This window comes from Mangifera indica, chromosome 12, assembly GCF_011075055.1.
Source record: "Mangifera indica cultivar Alphonso chromosome 12, CATAS_Mindica_2.1, whole genome shotgun sequence".
Taxonomy (NCBI): Eukaryota; Viridiplantae; Streptophyta; class Magnoliopsida; order Sapindales; family Anacardiaceae; genus Mangifera; species Mangifera indica.
This window is the reverse complement of record NC_058148.1, coordinates 8,956,166-8,978,863: the sequence shown is the minus strand read 5'-3', so window position 1 is coordinate 8,978,863 and position 22,698 is coordinate 8,956,166. Positions and strand designations below refer to the sequence as shown.

General features: G+C 33.6%; 4 protein-coding genes across 11 annotated transcripts; 3 read left to right on the top strand and 1 right to left on the bottom strand.

The window, feature by feature from the left end:
- Positions 1 to 858: 858 nt before the first annotated feature.
- Positions 859 to 6,600, top strand: LOC123230263 (golgin subfamily B member 1). The gene is made up of 5 exons (XM_044656400.1): positions 859 to 1,066; positions 2,692 to 3,154; positions 3,308 to 5,315; positions 5,474 to 5,683; positions 5,858 to 6,600. Exons 2-5 carry the CDS (start codon positions 2,781 to 2,783, stop codon positions 6,173 to 6,175), a joined length of 2,910 nt encoding a protein of 969 aa, XP_044512335.1. The 5' UTR covers positions 859 to 1,066; positions 2,692 to 2,780; the 3' UTR covers positions 6,176 to 6,600.
- A 1,196-nt stretch (positions 6,601 to 7,796) lies between these two features.
- On the bottom strand, positions 7,797 to 12,816 carry LOC123193711 (deaminated glutathione amidase, chloroplastic/cytosolic). Its single transcript, XM_044606792.1, has 9 exons — positions 12,539 to 12,816; positions 11,459 to 11,595; positions 11,090 to 11,218; positions 10,148 to 10,206; positions 9,576 to 9,688; positions 9,370 to 9,462; positions 9,145 to 9,247; positions 8,878 to 8,960; positions 7,797 to 8,188 (listed from the first exon to the last, which is right to left on the bottom strand). Exons 1-9 carry the CDS (start codon positions 12,782 to 12,784, stop codon positions 8,147 to 8,149), a joined length of 1,005 nt encoding a protein of 334 aa, XP_044462727.1. The 5' UTR covers positions 12,785 to 12,816; the 3' UTR covers positions 7,797 to 8,146.
- Positions 12,817 to 14,573: 1,757 nt separating this feature from the next.
- LOC123192858 (probable protein phosphatase 2C 38) lies at positions 14,574 to 18,928 on the top strand. Of its 8 annotated transcripts, none has more exons than XM_044605530.1 (6): positions 14,574 to 14,666; positions 14,989 to 15,066; positions 15,467 to 15,955; positions 16,670 to 17,052; positions 17,473 to 17,709; positions 18,110 to 18,928. In XM_044605530.1, the coding sequence occupies exons 3-6, from the start codon at positions 15,634 to 15,636 to the stop codon at positions 18,341 to 18,343; spliced, it is 1,176 nt and encodes a 391-aa protein (XP_044461465.1). In that variant the 5' UTR covers positions 14,574 to 14,666; positions 14,989 to 15,066; positions 15,467 to 15,633; the 3' UTR covers positions 18,344 to 18,928. The 8 variants fall into 8 exon arrangements, with proteins under 8 accessions (XP_044461465.1, XP_044461464.1, XP_044461472.1 ...); XM_044605529.1 differs by having other exon boundaries at positions 14,636 to 14,784; XM_044605537.1 differs by lacking the exon at positions 15,467 to 15,955 and having other exon boundaries at positions 14,639 to 14,784.
- Positions 18,929 to 19,834: 906 nt separating this feature from the next.
- LOC123192862 (glutathione S-transferase L3-like) lies at positions 19,835 to 22,457 on the top strand. Its single transcript, XM_044605542.1, has 10 exons — positions 19,835 to 20,141; positions 20,244 to 20,318; positions 20,420 to 20,480; positions 20,686 to 20,772; positions 21,087 to 21,185; positions 21,267 to 21,366; positions 21,474 to 21,550; positions 21,644 to 21,751; positions 22,070 to 22,150; positions 22,234 to 22,457. The coding sequence occupies exons 1-10, from the start codon at positions 20,131 to 20,133 to the stop codon at positions 22,243 to 22,245; spliced, it is 711 nt and encodes a 236-aa protein (XP_044461477.1). The 5' UTR covers positions 19,835 to 20,130; the 3' UTR covers positions 22,246 to 22,457.
- The last annotated feature ends 241 nt before the right edge of the window (positions 22,458 to 22,698 follow it).

Below are 22,698 nucleotides of genomic sequence, written 5' to 3'. Positions count from 1 at the left end.
TTGTTAATCTTAAAGGTTTAAAGGAGAAAATAAGATTATTTTTTTAATATTATTGATTAAATGATAATTCTTTTTTTATAATTAATAAATTTTGTTAATTTAAATTTATTAATAAATATTTAAATTTTCAAAATTTTCTGTATGAGAGTTAAAAAATAGACTGAATCTTGGGTGAGGGTAAGTCTTTGGGCTTATTATTTTAATTTTAAACTCGATTAAATTAATTCTTTTGCATGAAAATTGCAGGACCCACCAAACCAAACAAGTTTTGACAACTCTTGATCATTTAAGTAAATTACTTTATGCAATTTCCCATTGGAATAAAATAAAATAAAGCAATAATTCTTTCACATGAAAATTGCAGGACCCACCAAACCAAACAAGTTTTGACAACTCTTGATCAAACTGATTTCTAAATCCATGCATGCTTTTAAACTTTACCTTTTAAAATTCACGGGACCCACTAAAAACTTCTGAACTTGACCGCACTCAATCACTCCCTTGCCCCCGCTCCCCTTCGGCTCTATCCGCGTAACAAAACGTTTAAACACAATTATTATGACTAAAATGCCCTTCCCGCTTAGTAAAACTCTCTTCCCATTGTCCGTTCTGGAAATAAAACACACAGCTAAGTACCCTCGCTGTTCATAAATTAGTTTTGACGGCAGATTATTTTCCGTCACCGTCATTCTATCCTCCAAACAGGGAATTTTCTTTTTTTTTTAATGTGCTGTAAGCCGGCCCTTGACGCCGTTAAACCAACGACTGAGTAAGATTCTCTTTCTTTCTCTGCGCTGGATATTCCATTTATTTCCTTATATATAAATTTAACGAGTTGGATTTTATTTGTTATTTGTTCTTATTTGTTTGAATATTGAAATTTTCTCAAGGGATATCTGAACGTTTATGGCAAGTTACTTATTTAATTCTGTTATTTTGAATTTAATTAAAATATTACTTGTCTGATGTTTATTGGCTTTGGTTTGCACGAGAAAGCTGGGAAGAAAATAAATCTTCTTTTTGACCGTTTGAGAAGAAGTAGAGGCTAGAGCAGAGTAGAAAGCTTGTAAGTCTCTTTTTTTCCCTGGAATCTGTTTGGTTGCCGAGAAATTTTGTTAAAATGTAAAGGGAAGGAAATTTTGATAGCATACATTTCGTTGTTTTGAGTTCGTTCATATATTTATCATTTCTCTATTTTTCTCTCTTGAAAATTCTTTTCTCGTAAAGCAAAGAGGGAAAATTTACGTTCTTTTTCACTAAGTTTCTGAGCAACCAAACAGAAAATTAACTATTTAGTCTTTGTTTTCATTGGAATTAAAAAAAATGATAGATTTTTTACCGACTGTTTAAATTTTACATTCATTCAGTTTATCAGCAACCAAACGGAGAATTAACTATTCGGGCTTTTGTTATCGTTTTTGCTACAGTTCATTATAATGTCCGTAAATCTAGGAATTGATTCGGTGTTTACTCTCGTTCTTTCTTTCTTTTTTCTTGTAGATATATCTTGCTTCATATTGCATAAACGAGGAAATCTTTAACTTGTTTTGTCTATGGGGTGTTGAATAGCTAAAAGTTTTTATAATTAGATCCTTTTTTCATTTTTTTATGTTTGTTTGTGTCAGATTAAAGTTTTCCATTTATTTATTTTGGCGTTTGGTTTCGTGATAGAGTTAAAAAAGGGGTTTTAGGGTTCTAAGGAACTAATATAAATGATGAGGGTAATTTGGTCATTGAAACTTAATCTTGCCGGGTTCTGTGTAAAGATTGGATCGGAACAGAATCTCTGACACAAATGTTTATTAAAGTCTTGTTATGAGGACTTCACTCTGGTTTAGTCTTATATTTTTCGTAAAAAATTTTAATATATGTTTAGTTTGTTTTTTGAATTAGTTGTCAAAGGCTGAATTCTCTGTGATAGGCTTAGAAGTCTGAAATCTTTACATGTTCAAAATATTAGTTTTTGTAGAAATTAGTTTTTTTTTTTTTTTGGAAAATGGAAATTGAGGAATATAAATTATGAATATAGTTTTCTCATTGAGAAATATGTTGAGCTACACTATCTAAACTTTTGGGCCGGGGCAGATTTAGACAATATTATGTGTATATGTTTTTGCGATGAGTCAAATGAGAGACTTTAGGTTTACTATTGAATATTCATATATGGGTTTGGTTATCAATAAGAATATTTCCCAGCTTTTGGTTCTTCAGGCTCTGGATATTGTTTTTCTAATGTTTACTATCTCGTAGATGCTTTTTATCCGTTTCATACTTATAATTTTCATATTGCAAACATGATAGCCAGGTTATGTTGCCTTAGCCTTAGTTTCCAGTCGTAAGCACAAAGATGATAGCATTTCTTTCTTCTTTGTTGTATGTATTCTTTTATTTATTCTTTTTGAGAATTTTCATTACCCTTATATTTTTCCTTATTTGATTAATTTAAGATCTTCAGGTTTGTTTCATAATTATCATCACAATTTTGCATGCCACCTTCCATTCAGTTAGCCATTTAAAGTCAGTATAATGAACTTAAGATGACTTGTATGTACTTGTTTCTGAATAAAATTTATTTTTCTCTGCTTTGCTTTTTACCTGTCACTTCTCTTCAGCGTTCTTAATCATGTTTGTATATGTTAGTTTCCCTTTCTCTTATTTTAAAACTAATTTGGTTGTATATTTTAACTACAGCTTTAGTGTAGACCTCATCATATCCTAAATTTCAAGATTGAGAGAAACACCATTATTCATGAGCTATTGCAGTTCTTGATGATAGACAGATGAAGAAGCTATTTTTTTTCAAATCTTCCTCTAGCAATGGAAACAACTCAGTTTCCCCAACATCAACAGAAAAGAAAGTCTATTGCGAGAATCGGAACCCACCAGGAAGTGGGGTGAATAAGCAAGCTGTTGACAAGTCTGAGAACAGTTTCCAAAGCTCGAGGGGCTTTTTTTCCAAATCCCGGAAGCAACAATTAGACAGCGAGACCTGCAGTACTGGTTCAGTTCTTAGAAGAAGCCGCTCGTTGTCATCAACATCATTTTTTGTAGATGGGATGGGACAGAATAATTTTTCATGTCCAGCCGATCGGAGTATATCTCCTTCAGGCAGTAAAAGTGGTATTCTTCCTCAGCAATCCAGTCATTCAACATGGTGAGGGGGGTTTGATTAATTTTATGTTATAGTAATATTTGTTCATAAGAGTTTTATTTTTTAAGTCTGAATATATAATGGAGCTACCCTTTTTTCGCCCTTTTATACTAAATTAGTTTATAAGACTAATGTGTTTCATTGGGTCTATGTCAGCCGTTATAGGGCTCTGACACCTGAGAGGCACTCACAGAAAAAACGATTTGAAGTGGCACCTATTCAAAATGCACATGTATTGGAGAGGCCAGGCTCTTCTGGTTCTTCCAGAAGTCACCATGATTCATCAGGAAACTCTTCCTTGTGCTCAAGTAATGTTTCAACTAAAATTTTGGACCGCTACATTGATGGAGAACATCATCACGGAAGGAGCAGGCCTACAAACAGTTCTTCACTTGTAAACTATTCTGGAAATGTAAATGTTGGTGGGAGGCTCCCCCCAAGAGCTCAATATGTGACCAATACTTCACCAACAAATAGTGTCAAAGGTAAGTCTCATTCATTTAGGGATGCTAAAGACACTAATCTCTATTTCTCATCTAGAGATTGGGTGACTAGTGGTTTTGGGCATGAATCTCCTCGGAGAATTGCAAAGAATGTGGTTGAGAGACTCTCCCAGACTCATGTTCTTCCCAGATCACATGCAAAGGAATTTGACCATGATGTTCCAATAACTATTGAAGATATTTATGGTGGTTCCTTTGGTAGATGCTCTGATTCAAACTCAGATGTGATTGCTCGGGGAAGTTATTCAGTGGATGAACCTTATGAAACTGTAAATGAATGTCACAGGGATGGTTTCTCAGGTTTTCACAAGCAAAATTGTATCCCTGCTGAAAATTGTGAAGGTTTTAACTCTATTGATATAGAAGAGGATGTAGATGTGGACTTACAAAGAAGATCCAACGAAGCTGGGGAGAGGGTCCTGGTACTTTCAGAAGAACTTGAGCAAGAAACCTTTCTTCATGATTGTGGATTTGATGTGCCAGCATTGATTCAGACCATTAAAAGATTAACTGAGGATAAGCTCAGTTTGGCATATGAGGTTTCTGGTCTTCTACAGTCTACAATTGCAGAAAGGGCTTCTACCAAGGAAGCGCTTAGGCTGGCAAAGGCAGATGTGGAATCACGAATACAAAGACTAGAGAAAGAAAAGAATGAGTTGCAGTCGGGATTGGAGAAGGAGTTAGACAGAAGGTCAAGTGAGTGGTCATTGAAGCTTGAGAAATATCAAATGGAAGAGCATAGGCTTTGGGAGCGGGTTAGGGAGCTTGCAGAGCACAATGTCTCCCTCCAAAAGAAAGTATCTTGTTTTAAAGAGAAGGAAACAGAGAGCAAAAGCATGATAACTCACTCAGAGCAGCAACTTAAGGACCTCAATACAAGAATTGAAGAGTACTGTGAGGAAAATCGGAATCTAAGTGAAAGTCTTTCTGAATTGCAAGAGAAGTACAGAGCATCAGAAGAAGATCTACACTGCATTAAAAGGAATTTTGAAGATAAGGAGATGGAGTGCAAGGAATTGCAAAAATCTCTCGTTCGATTGCTGAGAACATGTAGTGAACAAGAGAAGACAATTGCCGGATTGCAAGAAGAATTCAGTGAGGAAATTGGAAATAAGCAACCTTTGGAAAAGTTTGATAAGCATGTGGCCAGACTGCAAATGGAGCAACTGAGGTTGACAGGAGTAGAACTATCATTGAGAAGGGAGGTTGAATCTTATAGACTTGAGGTTGATTCTCTTCGGAATGAGAATATTACCTTACTACATCGCTTAAAAGGCAATGGTCAAGAGAGTGGCGCTTTAACCATTAAACTGGATAAAGAATTGTGGATGCGGATATGCTGCTTGCAAAATCAAGGACTATCAATGTTAAATGAGAGTGCCCAATTATGTTCAGAGCTACAGGAATTCATCAAAGGGAAAGCAGGCAAACTTCAAGACACCAAGCAGGGTATTGATTTTATCAAGAATGGTTTAGATGAGCAATATATTGTTGAAACTGACATAAAGGTTCAGAGCCTTAAGCGTGGAATTGAAAGCCTCACAAGGAGTTTACAGACTATGTCTGGTTTACTGCATGAGAAGTCCAGTCTGGTTGCTTCAAAATTTCAGTCATTACAGACTGAGGCTGATTGCTCAGGAAAGAATAATCAAACTCCTGAGGTAATCAAGAAAGTTCCACAATTTTTTTGTCTTTTATTACCTTTGAATATGCTTATATAACCTGAACATGCCTTATCTTTCATTATTTATTATTCTGTATGTTCATTTAGCTGATGCAAAAGTACCTTGATGTTGTTGACTTATATTATTACTTATAGGAGAACATAATAAGATCTGAGCTCAAAGCAGAGATTTTGTTAACAAGCCTATTAAGAGAGAAGCTGTATTCTAAAGAGCTGGAAGTGGAGCAGTTGCAAGCTGAACTGGCAACAGCTGTGAGAGGTAATGACATCCTCCGGTGTGAGGCCCAAAATGCCTTGGACAACATTTCATGTATCACCCATAAGTTAAAAGATCTTGAAATTCAGGTAACATTTTTTTACTTCTTTTAAAGTTCATTCTGGCTAATTTATGTGTACGTTTTATTATATCTCAATAGTGTGATCTTATCTCTATTCACTTTCTGAATGTCTCTAGACTCCTATTTGGTCTTTGCAATAATTTCCATCATGTAATTCTTGAAGCCAATTTTTTGCCAATAGATACTTAAGAGGGATGAGAGCATAAGCCAGCTTCAAAGTGACCTCCAAGATTCTGCCAAGGAACTGCATCTTATTAAGGGGATATTGCCAAAAGTTTCAGACGAGAGAGACATGATGTGGGATGAAGTAAAACAATACAGCGAGAAGAATATGCTATTGAATGCGGAGGTTAATGCATTGAAGAAAAAGATCGAGTCCCTTGATGAGGACATACTTCTGAAGGAAGGCCAAATCACAATACTAAAAGACACATTAGGTAATAAACGTTTTGACCTCCTTGGAAGCCCTGATTCCATGGATGAATTCCTGTTGGAATGATTGCTAGTTTTTTTTTTTTAAATTAACTTTTGACTGGATTTAGATAATTAGGCACAATGTTAATAATAGTTTTATACTTTTAAATTTGAGCAATACTGTGTATATACATTTTTTAGTATACAATTAGATACATAGATAATGTGTCATTATGTGGTTGGGTGTTATTTTATCTTCAATTCAAAATTACTCAATCACATGATAACTTATTATCTATATACTAAAAAATATATATACATAGTTTTATTGATTGAATTTTGTGTTCTTTGTGTTTTTTTTTTTTACGCTGTTTTCCTTCATTTAAATATACCATGATACTTCTGTAACATAGGCTACTATAATTGTATGTAGTCGGTTACCGTCTGATATAACCAGAATGTAAGTTGTTATTGTGTCCATTTCAATGGAATTCTTTTTTGGAGGATTTATTTTTATCTTTTGCTTTAATTATTAATTAATTGCTTGGATGAGATTTCACCTTATTTATCAATATCCTAGGCATGTGGCATGAAACCCAGATGACAATAATCAAATCCAAACCACACATTTCAGGCACAAATTTTCTGAAATAGAAAGTGTTAAGACACCAGCACAGCTCTGCCTTTTTTGATTTGATGAACCACCTTAATCCAACCAGTTCTCCATTTGTCAGAACGACTCTCTTAACCTACAATGCACAAACACTTTGCTTCATGCAAGCCCCATTTACATTAAACATGTTTATGGTGCACCTTTTTAACCCACCACCAACTTGTTCTTTATCACCATTCTTTGGAGCATATACCAACTTGGGGTTCTTCAAATTCTTTGTGACAATCAAGTTTCCAACAGAATCACTGAATCTAACACTGATATGATCAGTTGAATAGAAGCAATTATTCCCTCAATAAATTAGGCTGGTTTGGTTGATGATGGGTTGTTTTGCTTTTGCCAGTGGAGAAGTGATCATGATCATGATTGTAATGGTTATGACTGATCTCTTTCATTAGAAAACTCGGCATGGTTTAAATTTCTTCTTTGCTTTGTGTTTAAGTCTGTTAACAGGGTCTTGTGCATATATAGTGGAGTGCGGGCTTCTGTTGGGTAAAAGCAAAGCATTTGGCAGGCTTGCTTTAATAAAGAAAGAGATTCCCACTACTCATTTACAGTTTTCCTTTTTTAATGACAAGAAACCCTATTTTAGCCCAACTGTATATTCGGGACAACTCAACTAGATTGAATAGATAAAACCTCAGATTCAATGACCGATCCATTGTTTGAAACTTACTGGCTCAAAACACAAGGACGGATGCACTATCCATTGTTTGATTCGAGTACAAGAGATATTCTGTGTGACTTTTAACATACACCAGTTACTATAACGGATGGAGGACCTAACAATCTGGGGAATCAGAGAGATCAGCTACCATTTCATTCATAACTACAGAACCAATAAACCAAAGCAGAGTAATAAGTAGGTCGATTACATAAGCTATGCACCACTGCATAATCAAATTCCTCAAAGCTCGATTAGGAATGCGACAGGCATGGACAAGCATTTGCCCTGTCTTTGGAAAAGGAAACCGTGCTTTTTGCACAACCCTAAAGATAAAATAGCAATAATATGATAAAAAGGAGATCATCCTAAAATAAACACCCCCACAATTGTGATCATTTCAATGCACCCCACGATAGTAATTTTTCCAATATGTATAACATTAAGTGTGCTGTTATACAGTGTAACAATTCAAATCTTACTTGTCACATAAAACCAAATCCATCACAGTATATTCACACAAAACTAAATGAAGCTTCATTAATGCCCAGTTGATGCAAGCAGGTTTTGACTTATTTGAGCTTACAATATTTAGCAGCTTTTTGACTGAAACGAGTGGTCAAATGAACAAATCCTTGCTTGATTTAAGGTACAAGAGGAATTCAGTGACGCTTAACATACACCTGCTTGATTGATAGCCGATTGAGAATCTTGGGAAATCATAGAGATGCAGACTTCCAGAAGTCAGCTGGCTTCCGATGCTGACATGGGAAATTGTATTGAGTACATGAGCAAAGCTACCATTTCATAACTACAGTACAGACTTTCAATTTCAACTGACATCAGTACCAAATTCACAGAAATAAAGCTTCCTATCTATGCGCCTCACATGCATTAGAATTAGACTTGGGGAGAAAAAAGGACCAGGCAAACCACTTAAGTAGCAGGAATTGGGTAGCTCAATTCAGGCTGGATACACAGCCGACCGAGGTTTAACCAGTCATATGCACTAAAAAAAATATAACTGATTGATGTTTGTTCAGTGCTTGCAAAAGTTATACCCTTCTCCATGCATAAAATCCCCAGTTATATCAGCAGTTAGAAAGTTAGAATACAAGCATGATTAAGCACCCATAGGATGCACCAGTATTCATCCACAATTGTTGTCCCCAACTAGGCAAGCTTGAAAATGAGGCTAGAATGAAGTAAATGGACCCATGTTGTGATCTTACGAAGGGTTGGCTCTTGGGGTTTAAATTTTATAAGATTTCATATATAAAATTATCTAATAAGCTAGTTTTCTTTTTGGCAGTTGATAAGCATCTTGCTTGTGATAAAATGTTATGACAGTATTTGGCTGGATGTTAGACACTAATCAATAGTGTTCTGGTTCAAGTTATTTTCAATTCATTGTCGATATTAAGCCCCACAACATATATTGGAACTTTACCTTTGCAATTGGCATTTTTGATCTCACTGAATCAATTAATGAGAAATCAATATCAGCTATAGCTATCCCTGTTGACAATCGATCTGAAACAAGACAAACCAGATTTTCTAATTAACACTACATCATCAACACTACAATCATGACAAATTGACAACAGCAAGTGATACAGAAGATTAAAATATTATATTCAAGTTTAAAGTTTTAATGTCTAAGACAGGAACATGTGCGTAGAAGATATTTTGTTTATACAAGAGAACTTGTCCTTACCAGGTAATCGACCTACAACTTTTCCCCATGGATCAATTATTAGTGAGTCACCATAACTTTCTCTATTATCATTATGCTTTCCAGCTTGTGAAGCAGCTATAACCTGATAAAACAATCATATTGCCATGATGAGGTCACAACATAACATCTGCAATGAGAAATTAATGAATTTTGATTTGTCCTTAAACTTGATTAAAATTAGATGAGATGAAAATAGATCCATACATAACATTGAGTCTCAATTGCACGTGCACGGAGAAGAATCTCCCAATGTGCCTCACCAGTTACTTTTGTGAAAGCTGAAGGTACCAATAGAACCTGCATATTGACATAAAAAAACATGCGAAGTTTAGAAGCCAAAGAAACTACCACAGTAAAAAATGAGAATCTTACCTGTGCTCCCTACTAAACGAAAACATTAATGATCTTACCTGTACTTCATATTGGAACCTGAGTAGCTGATAAAGTTCAGGAAATCTCAAATCATAGCAAACTGTCAGACCTAAACGCCCAAAGGGGCTGTCTACAGCCACAACATTTTTACCTGAAAGCAATATCTAATTAGATTGATATTATTATATTTTATCAATCAGGCTAGTCAACAACTTGAATTATATATTTTCTTCCTCAAAGGAGAAGTAAGGAAGAACTAGAATCTGCAGTAAAGATCTAAATCAACTAGAAGGCATGAAATATTACTCTAGAAACCTAAAAAACAGGTTTTATTCTCTTCATCATTCATAAATCTACAAGCTTTTAGTTGCAGGGCAAGCCAAAATATTTTACATGCACTTTAAAAAACTCGGTGAACCAAATGAATGATAGCATCAAGCCACAACACTATTGGATCATGAAATAACTGGTAGACCAAATACATAAAACGGGTACAAGACACTCCTGGTAATAAAAAATTTTGGTACAGTTGCTGTTGGGATGCGGGATTTCTAAGCAGGGACTTGGGTTTTCTTTTCTTTTTCATTTCAAATATAGGTAACCAGTTTACCTGCCTCCGTAAAGCTACTTTCCTTGTATGATCTTCCACCAGGAACGTCCACATCAAACCTTCAAAAGAAAATAAATATTTTCTTTAAATCATCATTTCAAGAAATACATATCATAAAAAGGACTACAAAAATATTAAAACTGAAAAAATGTAATTTATCCAAGAAAGCTCAATTAAAATGGCACACCAAAAATCAAGGAAAGTGACCAAAAAAAAAAAGTTTATACTGCTGCCTATACTTCAAGGAAGCTTTTCATTCAATTCATTCCAAATAAGTCATGTCTTTCCTTGCTGTCATTATATAAGTACTTATTCTAGTATCTTTACTGATCTGAGACAATTTGTGAAGCTAAAGACCAGAAGGCCTCCTTTTACATTTTTCAAAAACCTTTCTATTATTCTTTGACCTTCAATGTTTTACCCACAAGCTAGAATCATCATTACCATCTGAATAACCAACTTTTCTATCAGCGAATGAAAACATCAATTTTCATCCTTGGCCATGTCAACACCATCACAAATCTCCATTTATACTGTTCAACATATCAAGAAAACCATTTCCCTTTTGGTTTTATGAAGTGGGAAAAGAAGGTTGGAAGTAAAGAATGAAAATTTCTGGTCATAACTACATTTATCAGAGAGGGTAATGTCTTGGTAGCTATGGCTGGACGATGGAAAAGAATAAAAGTTGCAGCACCCAAATCAAGGCACATTTGTTCCATTGGGAGTCTACTTATTTGGGGGTGTTACAATCTTACAAACTTGTATTTAGAGCAGATATTCAGAAAACAACACATAACCTGAATTCAGAAAAGAAAAATAATTAACAGTTTTAACCAGAATTAAGCAAAATGAACTATGGTCAAGTATATTTATAGTTCTTCAGTCTAATGATCAGCTTAACAAGTTCTCTCAATGAAACCTAGGAATCGATTATCTTACAAGTGAATTTTTTTATATGTGCTTCTAATGTTCCCCACATCATCAATCACAACATGTGTGTTAGATAAGTGTGCATCATCTGTTCCCTTCTCTTGGAAGCCTCCAAGCGACAACCAAATGTTGGATTCTCTGTAATTAATGAGTAGAAATAAAGTCAGTTAGATGAATATAAAAGCATAAAGATTCAACGCAAGGAGACAACATGCCCAATGGAAACATTAAATCAAGAGGAGTAAAGGTGACAGATCAATAGAAAAAGGTGAAACATTAGCTAATTAACTGTAGGAATATAATTTAGAGATTGAAATACAATTATTTTTTTTGCTTTCTACCAAAAAAAAATAGAAGAATAATAAAATACAAGAACACCTTGCTAAAGAGCAGTACTGCTGCATTATTGGTCCATCTAAAGGTTCTGCAACTTTAAGACTGTCCCCATCCTTAGCAGCAACATAGGAGAAGTTTTCAGGAAAGCAAAGCAGTTTTGCCCCAGCAGAAACTGCTTCCTTGGAGATACAAAAACTAAAAACAATTAGTTAAAGGATATTATACAAACTATTAACCCTTATGGCATGGCTTAGTCAGTTATTCTTGCAGTTCAGACCAAAATCAAAATAGCATAATGGTACCCTAACTACTACTCCAAAATTGCCAGTATCATTGATGAATTGAAATTTTGAGTGATGACATAAGAAACAGTACAAAGAAGCTTCACAACATGCTGCAACATCACTATAACATGACACAAGAGTATCATGATACATTTCCCAGAAGCAATGTCAGAAGTTTTAATGTTGAGCTTGATAGGCATTAGCAAGAATATCATGAAATGATATCATTTCAATTTTGTATAATTTTTTAAATTCACTCGATAGGCATTAGCAAGAGTATCATAAGACCATTCCCAAATCCCAAATGATATTAACACAGATTTTTCATTCGGTTAAATAAGGAACTCACAATTCAATCTCTGATTATAATTAGTTCATTAATTACAATGAAATTAAGTGTTTGTTTAGAATACCTTATTTAATCTAAATTATTGGATTTAATACTGCATTATGACATGTTTAGAATAGTTTGCGTGAAATATCTAATTATGCATTATAGTCACATTTTAAAATTATTGGATTATTGAATTTAATGAATTTTTTTTACATTTCTAACCCAAAAGCTAAACTATTAAGCATTATTGAACATTTCAATATAAATAATCAGCAATTATTTGTCAAAAAGTCACAATTGGATCATAGTCCAATAATCATAAGCAGAACCAAAATTGATTATCATATAATCAATTATTTCTATAGTCATAATCCAATAACCATAAGCTGCCCTAAACAGGCACTGTCAAAGTCAAACAATAAAAATTACAGATAACAAACAAAACCAAACAAATTTAGAAAACAAAAAGCACGAAGCAAAATTTTGCAGTGATGATTGTTTTACTTTGACCAGGCGAGTGCAGGTAGCGAAGTTGGCGGCAAGGTCGTTGATCGACGTCATCTGAGCGACGGCCACTCGGACTGATTTGGCGGAAGAAGACATGGCTGAATCCGGATTGCCGGCACGTAACTGCACAGAGAACGAGTTTAAACGTGAGGTGGCTGTGAGGTTATGTTTGGGTAGAGTTGACGATAATCCGATTGTACTGGGAGGAAGGGTGCTGCGAGTTAGATGAAAACAAAATGACATGTCGTTTGAATCGAAGAAACGAACTCTTGCCTTTTACGGCTCGCGCTATTTTACTCTTACATTGTATACCCCTAAATTTGTCTGTGAACTATTCAGTACCTATAGTTTTACTTTCTTTAATCTGACCCCTAATTTTGGCTTCATATGAATTCACGCCCTAATAACAGTATGATGTAAATTCATAGTTAATATTATAAGTATTTACTTTCAAGTATATCAATAAGTAAATATATGATATATTATTATATAATTAGTTTATATTTAATTTAAAATGATCTAATTACTTGATAACACATATCAAATACATATTTATTTATGTACTTAAAATAAATATGTATAATTTTATTAAATAACAATGAGATTGATTGTTTATTTATGTCTATATATTATAATTTATTTATTATTTTTAAAAAAATATTAAGAGATATTGATAATTTATTTTTTATTGTTTATATTATTTTTATTTTTGCTACATCAAACTTTCCATATCATATCCTCTATGAATGACAAGCTCAGCAGCCCCACTTATAGTCCACCAGTATCACAAATGGTGTTGCAAATGATGAGGCTATGTATAATACTAACCATTGCATATTCAAGGACGAGTTATTGGTAATAGTGTACTCGGTGAGGTTTACCATTGGTAAAATACCTTAAATTAGTGATATTGATGGTAAAGATGATAGGAAGGGAGATCAAAAGCAAAAATAAGTAATTTCGATAGAAAGAAGAGCGTAAAAGTGAAATTTTCATTAGAGAGAGATCATAAAAAAAAATGCAAATTTTTATATTCTTAGGCAAAAGTTGGTTGATGGTCTTACTGGTTAACTCAACTTCGTACGTAGAGGTATTGCTTACTAAGTGCAAAAGAAACATAATTGACACGCTAGATTAAACAAATTCTTTTGATTATTTTTTGTTGGGTTTAATGATCAATAAAGTATTATGGAAAGAAGGCAATAATAGTCGAGTGAAAAAAGTATTTTTTTTTCATTGTTAATGATTGGTGATTTTGATTGTGGAGATGACAAAAGAAAAGATCGAAAATTGAGATTAATAAGTCCAAAAGAGAAAAGAGTGTAAAAGTAGAATTTTCATTAATGAGGCCGTTGATAACGGAAAAATGTTAGTGGTAAAGATAATGGGAGGAGAAGATATAATTATAATTATTAAATGACAAATTGGTAAAGTAGATATTATTGAGAGATCAATTGTTCAATTAAATCTCAATTTTTATGGGGGTATTTTATAATTTCAATAAATTTAATGATATATTGGTAATTAATATTTATATTCAAAGATAAAAACACTTTTTTTATTACAAGAAGGCCAAATAATTTGTTTCTATCTAAAGTTTTGTTAAATTTTCAAATTGGTATTCATTAAGTTTTGAAAATTTAAAATTTTATTTGTAAACTATTAAAATTAACAACAAAGATACAAGGGAAAAGGTCATCGAAGAAATAAAAATCTATCAAAGGGGAAAATATAATATTTTAAAATTTAATTTTAAAAAAAATTATTAGTTTTTAAAATCAATAAAAAAATAAACAAAATTTTATTATTTTTAATATATTATTAATTAAATAATTTTTTAATATTAAAATTAATTAATTTTAATTACTCATAAATAAAAATTTAATTTTTAATATTTAATAAATATTATTTTAAAAATTCAATAAACCTGGAATGAAAATAAGTGTTTTCGTCTTACAAAAAAAAATTAAAAAATGTCGTTCCATTGGAGTTTAGGTGGGACATAAACATTTGGCCTTTTAATTAAATTCCTTATTTGTTCTGGACGGCAAGAAGTTTTTCACTTTGGTATATTAACGAGGAAAGAGGATGAGCAAAGGTTGCCTAAAATGGTGGTTTGTTGGAGGTCAAAGTCAAAACCCAGGCAAAAAATTAGAAAACCAAACAAAAAAACTTTAATTTCCAGCAAAAAAAATTAAATACCCCAAGAGTTTATTTCATTTCATGGATATTTCAAAACGCAGGTTTTGTTGTATAATCTTCTTATTCTTTTTCGATCTTGTTTAGGCAACAATAGACCCCATCAGAATTTGTTAATCTCAGTTTCAATCTCTCTTTGTTTCTAGATCTACCATTTTGAAGAAAAAGCCTTTTTTCTTTTTTCAAAACGCTAAGACTTATAAAACTTTCAAAGATTCGTTCTTTACTTGTTTGTTGGGACTTTTCAGGGCACATCTAATGATGGGTTTTTGGATTTAAGGTTGTAAATTGGAGTATCATACAAATTTCTCTTTTAGATTCACAAGGTATGTTTGAAAAATTTTATTTTTTAAAAATAATTTTTGGTGTATTTGGATGATTATATTATGCAGTTTGATTATGTAACCATTGATTTATTTGATGCCTTATGGTTTTGCATTTTGTGTCTTATTTTTTTAATTAAGTTTTGGAACATAACTCATAATTTTTTTATGCAGATTGTTTTACTTGCATTGACTATTGTTTTTAACTCATTTTCTGTAATTGCTGGACGTACCTATCAACTTGATTTTGCCTCTAAGGTCTTTAGGTTCATGTTGATTGTTTTGGTCTAATATTCATACAATGTAAATTTTATGCATATTCTTCTGTTTGTTTGATCTCGAGTTGCAGTTTTGTTTTTCTAATGCATGTATGTTTTTATTTATTCCTAATGATTTTGTGCAGATTAATGTTGTCTGCATCCATCAATGTGTGTTTGTTATCTGAAACTTCTGTTGTGGGATTAAACATTGAGAAGAGATCAGAAGAGAAACAGTGGTTTTGTAAAGTTGTTAATTTTGAGTTGATGATTAATTTGATTGCTGGATCATTTGGATGATAATATGTAAGTTATGGTGTCAGCTACATTTTTGAAAATTGTTTCACCTTGTTGGAAGCCTGTGGCTGAGAGTGAAAATTCTAGTAATGGAGAAGGTTCTGGTCAGGTTGATGAATTGTTGTGGTACCAAGATTCAGGACACCAGGGTAGTGGGGAATTTTCTATGGCAGTAGTTCAAGCTAATAGTCAGTTAGAAGACCATAGTCAATTAGAATCAGGGCCATTGAGTTTGCATGAGTCAGGTCCTAAGGGAACTTTTGTTGGTATTTATGACGGTCATGGAGGTCCAGAAGCCGCTCAGTTTGTAAATCAACACCTTTTTGACAATATCAAGAGTATGTTTTTCTTCCTCTTGTTCAGTGTAATAAAGTCTATTCTGCATGCGGACTGAGTTCATGCATTTGGTTACTACACTATTGGCTCCTTTGTTACATTGCATAGATGTGGTCATTCTTATGCTATTAAAGCTAGAGGATGTAACAATGATAATTTTAGATTTTGGATACTCCATTGTGAATATGTTATTTCCTTTTCCTCTCTCTCTCTCTCTCTCTCTCTCTCTCTCTCTCTCTTAGGCAATAGAATATGGTTGCCACAGCTTAATGAAAAGCTGAGCTGAATTTATCCTTTTGATGATCTTTTAGGAATTGAGAATAGATAAGCATCTATGGTTCAGCTAGCTTGAGAACTGTTTTAATCCTTATTGTCCATGCTCATGAATTTTTTTTTGGTGAATAAAATGAAATACATAAGTATCATGAGCTAACCTGCAATCTGCATATTGAGAGCCCACATAAAACTTGTAGCTATATTTATTGACATTTAGGAAAGATGCAAGATTTTATACCAATCTGCAAGTCCACAAGTCCTTGTTGAGCGTCAGTATTCACGGAAGCTGCTGCTGGAATAACCAAATGAAATTGATTTTGAATGTTAATGGTCACTTTAACTCTAGGGTTACTCTCTCTCTCTCTGTTCCATTGACATTTTTCCCCAGTTCTGCTTTCCAGCATTTAGACTGCTAATGCGTATGTTTACTGACTTGACAGCTATTCATGATGCAGAGTTTACGACTGAAAGTTATGGGATGTCCGCTGATGTTATCGCTAAAGCATTTTTGGCAACAGAAGAGGAATTTCTTTCTCTAGTGAAGCAGCAGTGGCTAAGGAAGCCACAGATTGCATCTGCTGGTTCATGTTGTTTGGTAGGTATAATTTGTAGTGGGATGCTATACATTGCGAATGCAGGTGATTCTAGGGTGGTATTAGGAAGACTGGGAAAAAATGTTAAAGAGTTTAAAGCTATTCAGTTATCGAATGAGCATAATGCAAGTATAGAATCTGTGAGAAAGGAATTGCACTCATTGCATCCTGATGATCCACAGATTGTTGTTCTAAAGCACAAAGTTTGGCGTGTGAAGGGTATCATACAGGTGACTTTTGAGGCTTTATAATTGACATCCGTTTACTTTTAATGGTTTATTGCTATTCACTTTGTTATATTTCTTAAATTCATCTTTGTATATTATGTATTTACGTTGAGTTCTCTATACCGATGAGTACTTTGACCTACCAAACTATGATGTTGAATAAGTTCAAGTTAAAAGCTTGGGCACGTTCTTATTTATCATTGAAATGTTTTCAGACTGATTGAGAACAAATAGGGTGGGATATTCATTGTATTTGGAACTCTAATTCATTCTGACAAAGTCAAGTATATTTCATGACACTTGAAAATGGGTGGAAATAACGTATGCATTACAATAAGTACAATTCAATTTTTTTCTGACTTGTGTGTCATGATTAAATGCATGAGAGGTACTCTGTTGATAGAGCTTTGTTATGAATTGCAGATTTCGAGATCCATTGGTGATGCCTATCTGAAGAAGGCAGAGTTTAACAGAGAGCCTCTATTAGCCAAGTTTAGACTGCCAGAGCCCTTCCATAAGCCAATCCTTAAAGCAGAGCCGACGATATTGGTACAGGAACTGTACTCTGAAGATCAATTTCTTATATTTGCATCAGATGGCCTATGGGAGCATCTAAGCAATCAGGAGGCAGTTGACATTGTCCACAACCATCCACGTAATGTAGGATATCTATTTATAGTTTTGAGTTATGTGTGTATATTTGTAGGTTATTTTTATTAAGGTTACAACTGATGTTGGGGTTGGATGACAGCTAATGTTCTAAGAACAAGTGGCCTTCTTTGTTTGTTTGACTCTATTACATTAAGAATTTATAGCATATCTCCATCTTTTCTATTCCTGCAGTACCTGAACATAGTCACTTTCTCAGAAAGCAGTTTCTTTAAGCTTCCCCCTCAGTCAATAGAAACATTTTCTTAGAGTGAATGCTTGTGTTTACTCCACAACTGCATGGCTAGTTTTTATTGTTCTCTGCATAAAAAAGTTGTATGTCAAGTTCAGTTATGAGTTCCCTAGCCTATAACTTGTCTGAACATACTCTATCTTAATAATTTGAATGCAGGGTATTGCAAAGAAGCTTGTGAGTGCTGCACTATGTGAAGCAGCAAAAAAAAGAGAAATGAGATACTCTGACTTGAAGAAAATTGATCGTGGGGTGAGGAGACATTTTCATGACGATATCACAGTCATAGTTTTGTTTCTTGATTCCTATATGATCAGTCGCAGCTCCTGGGATGGCCCCTTGCTTTCAGTTAAAGGAGCTGGTGGTGGTATGTTTCAAAATGCCGACACATAGTTCAACAGGTTCTAAGATTTCCTTCATCTTTCCATTCCTCACTTGTGTTGAAATAACTTATTTCAAAGATTGAACCTGTGAGAAAAAAAAAAAAGTTTCAATGTATAGCCATGGATCTTGGAGACATCGATTAGACAGATGAAATGCCCAAGAAAAATTCTCCATAGATTTTGTTTGTCAATTGACAGATGATACACAGAAAAATGTTACAACAGCTATGGTCTCAACTGATGCCTGAAGGGCTTAAAGAAGATTGCCCATAAGGTAAGGGTAAAAATCTGTGGACAGTGGTTCATCAGATCATCAAGTATATTGCCATTGTCCTGAAAGCAAGAAAAGGAATAGTTGATGATGAAACAATTCTGGGAATGAAAATGAATAGTCATGATATTGTTCAAAACTTGATGATACTGATGATATTACACTATTGAAATTTCTGTAGTTTGTAACGGCCAGATTTTGCATTTAACTATGTCTCAAATTTGTTAATTCTTATTGTTCTGCCTGTTTGGCTAGGATTAAAGATTGTTGTGCCTTGCTTTACAAGCATGGACTCACAAAGAATGAGGAAGTTATTATGATTCAGGGTTTGCTTTACTAAACAGGGAGGCAAGCTCCAGAGATAGATTCTCATTTTTTGAAATTTAAACTGGTGTGAAAGCTATTTCTTTTTTACTGAAAATGAATGGCATATTCTCTTCTCAAGAAGTCTTACCATGGAATTCTATAAAGCTCTTTAAAAACAAAAGATTATGTTGTATGTTTATGTCATTTTAAAACCCAAAAAAGAAAAAATAAATTTGTTGTTTAGCTTCTGAGAACCGCAAGAGAGGCCACCCTAGTTCTCCAAGATGGGGAGTAACTTTTATCTTTTCATAACTTCATATTCCATTGTAATTGTAGAAGAGGAATAACACAAAGTTAAGCACAAATCAACAAGCATCTACCAAAAAAAGTATTTGTCTAGAGATCAATTTAATGGTTTTTTTTTCCCTTTTTGGGTTTGGTGACAAGGAAATTTTATTTAGGATAGATTATTTTTTCAGAATTAAAACTATTAGAAATTAAAATGATTACATTTAATAAGTAAAATTTCAATTAACCCTACGATCAATATAGTAAGTTAAATATTTAATTTTAAAATATCATTATAAGTGATTAAATATCACTTTAGTTTTCTTAGAAAGTAATGTAAAAATTGGATTTTTTTAATCATATTCCACCTGCCCTTATTTTTTGTTTTCCAGGAGGAAAATATAAAAAGAAAATCATATCAACATGATAACTATATCACCTATTCTAACCATAATTTAACATTATTAAAAAAAATAAATGAATTAACAAGAGAGAGTATTCACGTATACAAGCATTTTCAATTCCTTTTAATTTTCCCCTGAATTTACGTCTGAAAGCTACCTTTGTCCCGCCGGTGAGCTGCTAGAAAAGAAAAAAGTTACAATTTTTTTTCAGGAAAAAAATGTCATCATAATTTAGCACATGGAAGTTTCATGAGTTACCAGTTACCACCACTCGTGTTCCAATCTACTACACTTAATATCGGTGTTGTGATTTGCAATAGATAACTAACTTTCAAGTCTCCTTACAACCAAAGAAAAACGGCCATTTTGTCACGGCTGACGTCTTCACTTTCTCTCCTTCTCTTTCCTCCAAGAAAACTACTATAAGACTCCCTCAGCTTCAACCCAATCTTTGCTTCAACTGTTACAACAACACTCTCTAGTTTACCACTCAAGAAATCCAGAGTTAGCACTTGTATATCAGTGACAATGGCCGCCAAGTAAGCTGGTGTATCAGCTTTCTTTTTCTTCAAAAGTTAAAAAATGAAAAATAAAATATGTAACATAGAAGTGGGTTTAAGGATTTAGGTGTTGTTATGCAGTGTTGCGCGAGAGATTTTACCTCCGGCTCTGGATTCTACCTCTGACCCTCCTGCAATCTTTGATGGTACAACAAGGTAAACTCAGCATTTAATTCAATTTCGTGCAATTTCAGCCCGCTTAGTTTGTCATGAATCTAGATTGGGTTAATTTGCCTTGGTTTTGTGTGTGTTTGAAGGTTGTATATATCATACACTTGTCCATATGCACAGCATGTGTGGATTACCCGGAACAGTAAGGTTGTTTTTGAAACTCAGTGTTGTGATTTTGAAAGAAAAAAGAGGAGATTTGTATGTTTTATTTATGATTTTGCTTGTAATTGCATGGGCGAATGAACTATGAGTCAAAGAGTTTAAAGACTTTTAGTTGGGTGGAGTCATTTAATTTTTATTTTATCAAAATCTTACACTTCTCTTTTATTTTGGAATTATTTTTTGCGAGCAGAGATTACAGGAGAAGATTAAACTGGTTCCTATTGATCTGAAGAACAGGCCTGACTGGTACAAGGAGAAAGTTTACCCACCGAACAAGGTGAGATTGCAGAAAGCAATAGACTTTTGAGGATGGTTTCTCAGTTATAACATGGAAGAAACAATCAGTTCTTTTTTTGATTCTTGTATAGGACAAAGCTAAATTGACCCTCTATTATGCCAAAAACACATTGTAAAATTGGCTAATGTTCAGATGCCAGTAATTTCCATGGAACATCAAAAAGTTATTTTCTTTTAGACTTGTACAATCTTGCAAAACTTTGGTACAGAACTTGAAACCCAGAAACGATTATCTTAGTTTGAAATGGTTATATTTATTTGTCAATGGCGTGATTTATGCGGAGTTTTGCGCAGGTGCCATCATTGGAACACAACAATGAAGTTAAAGGAGAAAGTCTTGATTTGATCAAATATATTGAGAGTCACTTTGAAGGGCCTTCACTTTTCCCTGATGTAAGATTTAAAGAATGCTCTTTCATTACTTGTTTCCTGGTCCAAAATTAAAAAGATAAATACATATTCTCTGAATTTTAGGATCCCACTAAGAAGGAATTTGCAGAAGAGCTGTTTTCCTATACTGACACATTCAGTAAGATTGTAGTTTCTTTCATGAAAGGAGATGGAAATGAACCTGGTAAATTGACTGAGATGCACACTTCATCCCTGCTGCTATACATTTTTGTACTACAAAGCATTCATTGTCATATTTGGATATGTAACCATAGTAAGAAATTGTATCAGATGCTGCATTTGATCATATTGAAACAGCTCTATCCAAATTCAATGACGGGCCATTTTTTCTTGGACAGTTTAGTCTAGTAAGTAGAAAAAATTTATTTTTTGCTTTATTATACTAGTTTGATTATGCAATTCGTCTGCTGAAAAAGTTCTGATTTGGGTTATGTGTGCAGGTGGATATAGCATATGCTCCATTCATAGAAAGATTTCAACCTTTCTTATTGGAAGTAAAGAGATATGACATAACTGCCGGCAGGCCAAAACTGGCAGCTTGGATTGAGGTATAACATAACCCTGTTATTTTCCATTTTTATTTTTGTTTCTGCAGTTAAACCCAGATCTGCATTTTGTTTTAGTAGGATAAGTTATTTTTAGTCTCCTTCAAACCAGAAGATTTCAATTAAAGTCAGTTTTGTATAGCATGCCCAGAAACTCAACTTGAGTATTGTAATAACAAAACTGAATAAAGTTCTAAATTGATTGAGATGAGATTCAAGTAAGCTCTGTCAAACTGCATATTATCTGAAGTGGAATGAAGCAATCTTGCTTTTTGTCTCAGTTTTCAATTACTTATCATACCGTTGATTAATGTTGCCTAGGAGATGAACAAAAATGAGGCTTTCAATCAGACCCGGCGTGATCCAAAGGAGCTTGTTGAAATATACAAGCAACGTTTCATGGTAATTGCTCCTTTCTACATTGAAATGAGTCTTGAATTCTATGAACAAGTTCTAAATGAATATGTAGCTAATTTCTTTTGCAGTCTCAGCTCTGAACATCGGGTATTCAGTATCACCGGCCAGCCTCATAATCAACCAGATAAATCCGTTCGAACCTACAATGTCTCTTCAATTATCTTCTATTCAAGCTAGGCTGGAATAATAATTATGTGGAGAATAATGTACTGTGTTTTAGAAAAATTAGGTTGGAAAACTTCGCAAAATGACCAGTGTACTCCGGCACATTAATGAATAGTATTGTATTATTCAAGTGCTTGGTTAACTTTCTACAAAAAGTTCAGCCACAATAATTCACATGCAGTTGACAAAATGCATAAATTTTTATAGAAAATATTTTCACTCATTGTTCAGGGATGTAAACAAAACATGGTGTATTTTCTTCTCTTAAACTCAGTATTAGACAATTTTTCTGGAAGGAAAATTACAAAACAAAGACTTCGGTTTTGCAACAACATAGAAAATCTCCTTGGCCATAAAAAACACAATGA

Bases quoted from the DNA above. Each gene is read 5' to 3' on its own strand.
- LOC123192862 (XM_044605542.1), top strand. The intron at 20,773-21,086 runs GTGAGATTGCAG...AGTTTTGCGCAG, and splicing joins AAGTTTACCCACCGAACAAG to GTGCCATCATTGGAACACAA. The intron at 21,752-22,069 runs GTATAACATAAC...AATGTTGCCTAG, and splicing joins AACTGGCAGCTTGGATTGAG to GAGATGAACAAAAATGAGGC.
- LOC123193711 (XM_044606792.1), bottom strand. From the start codon at position 12,784: ATGTCATTTTGTTTTCATCTAACTCGCAGCACCCTTCCTCCCAGTACA. The intron at 10,207-11,089 runs GTAAGATAATCG...TTTCTTTTGAAG, and splicing joins ACATATAAAAAAATTCACTT to GTTTGATGTGGACGTTCCTG. The intron at 8,189-8,877 runs GTAAAGTTCCAA...TTCCCATGTCAG, and splicing joins CAAAAATGCCAATTGCAAAG to CATCGGAAGCCAGCTGACTT.
- LOC123230263 (XM_044656400.1), top strand. From the start codon at position 2,781: ATGAAGAAGCTATTTTTTTTCAAATCTTCCTCTAGCAATGGAAACAAC. The intron at 3,155-3,307 runs GTGAGGGGGGTT...GGTCTATGTCAG, and splicing joins CAATCCAGTCATTCAACATG to CCGTTATAGGGCTCTGACAC. The intron at 5,684-5,857 runs GTAACATTTTTT...TTTTGCCAATAG, and splicing joins TAAAAGATCTTGAAATTCAG to ATACTTAAGAGGGATGAGAG.
- LOC123192858 (XM_044605530.1), top strand. From the start codon at position 15,634: ATGGTGTCAGCTACATTTTTGAAAATTGTTTCACCTTGTTGGAAGCCT. The intron at 15,956-16,669 runs GTATGTTTTTCT...CTGACTTGACAG, and splicing joins CCTTTTTGACAATATCAAGA to CTATTCATGATGCAGAGTTT. The intron at 17,053-17,472 runs GTGACTTTTGAG...TATGAATTGCAG, and splicing joins GTGTGAAGGGTATCATACAG to ATTTCGAGATCCATTGGTGA.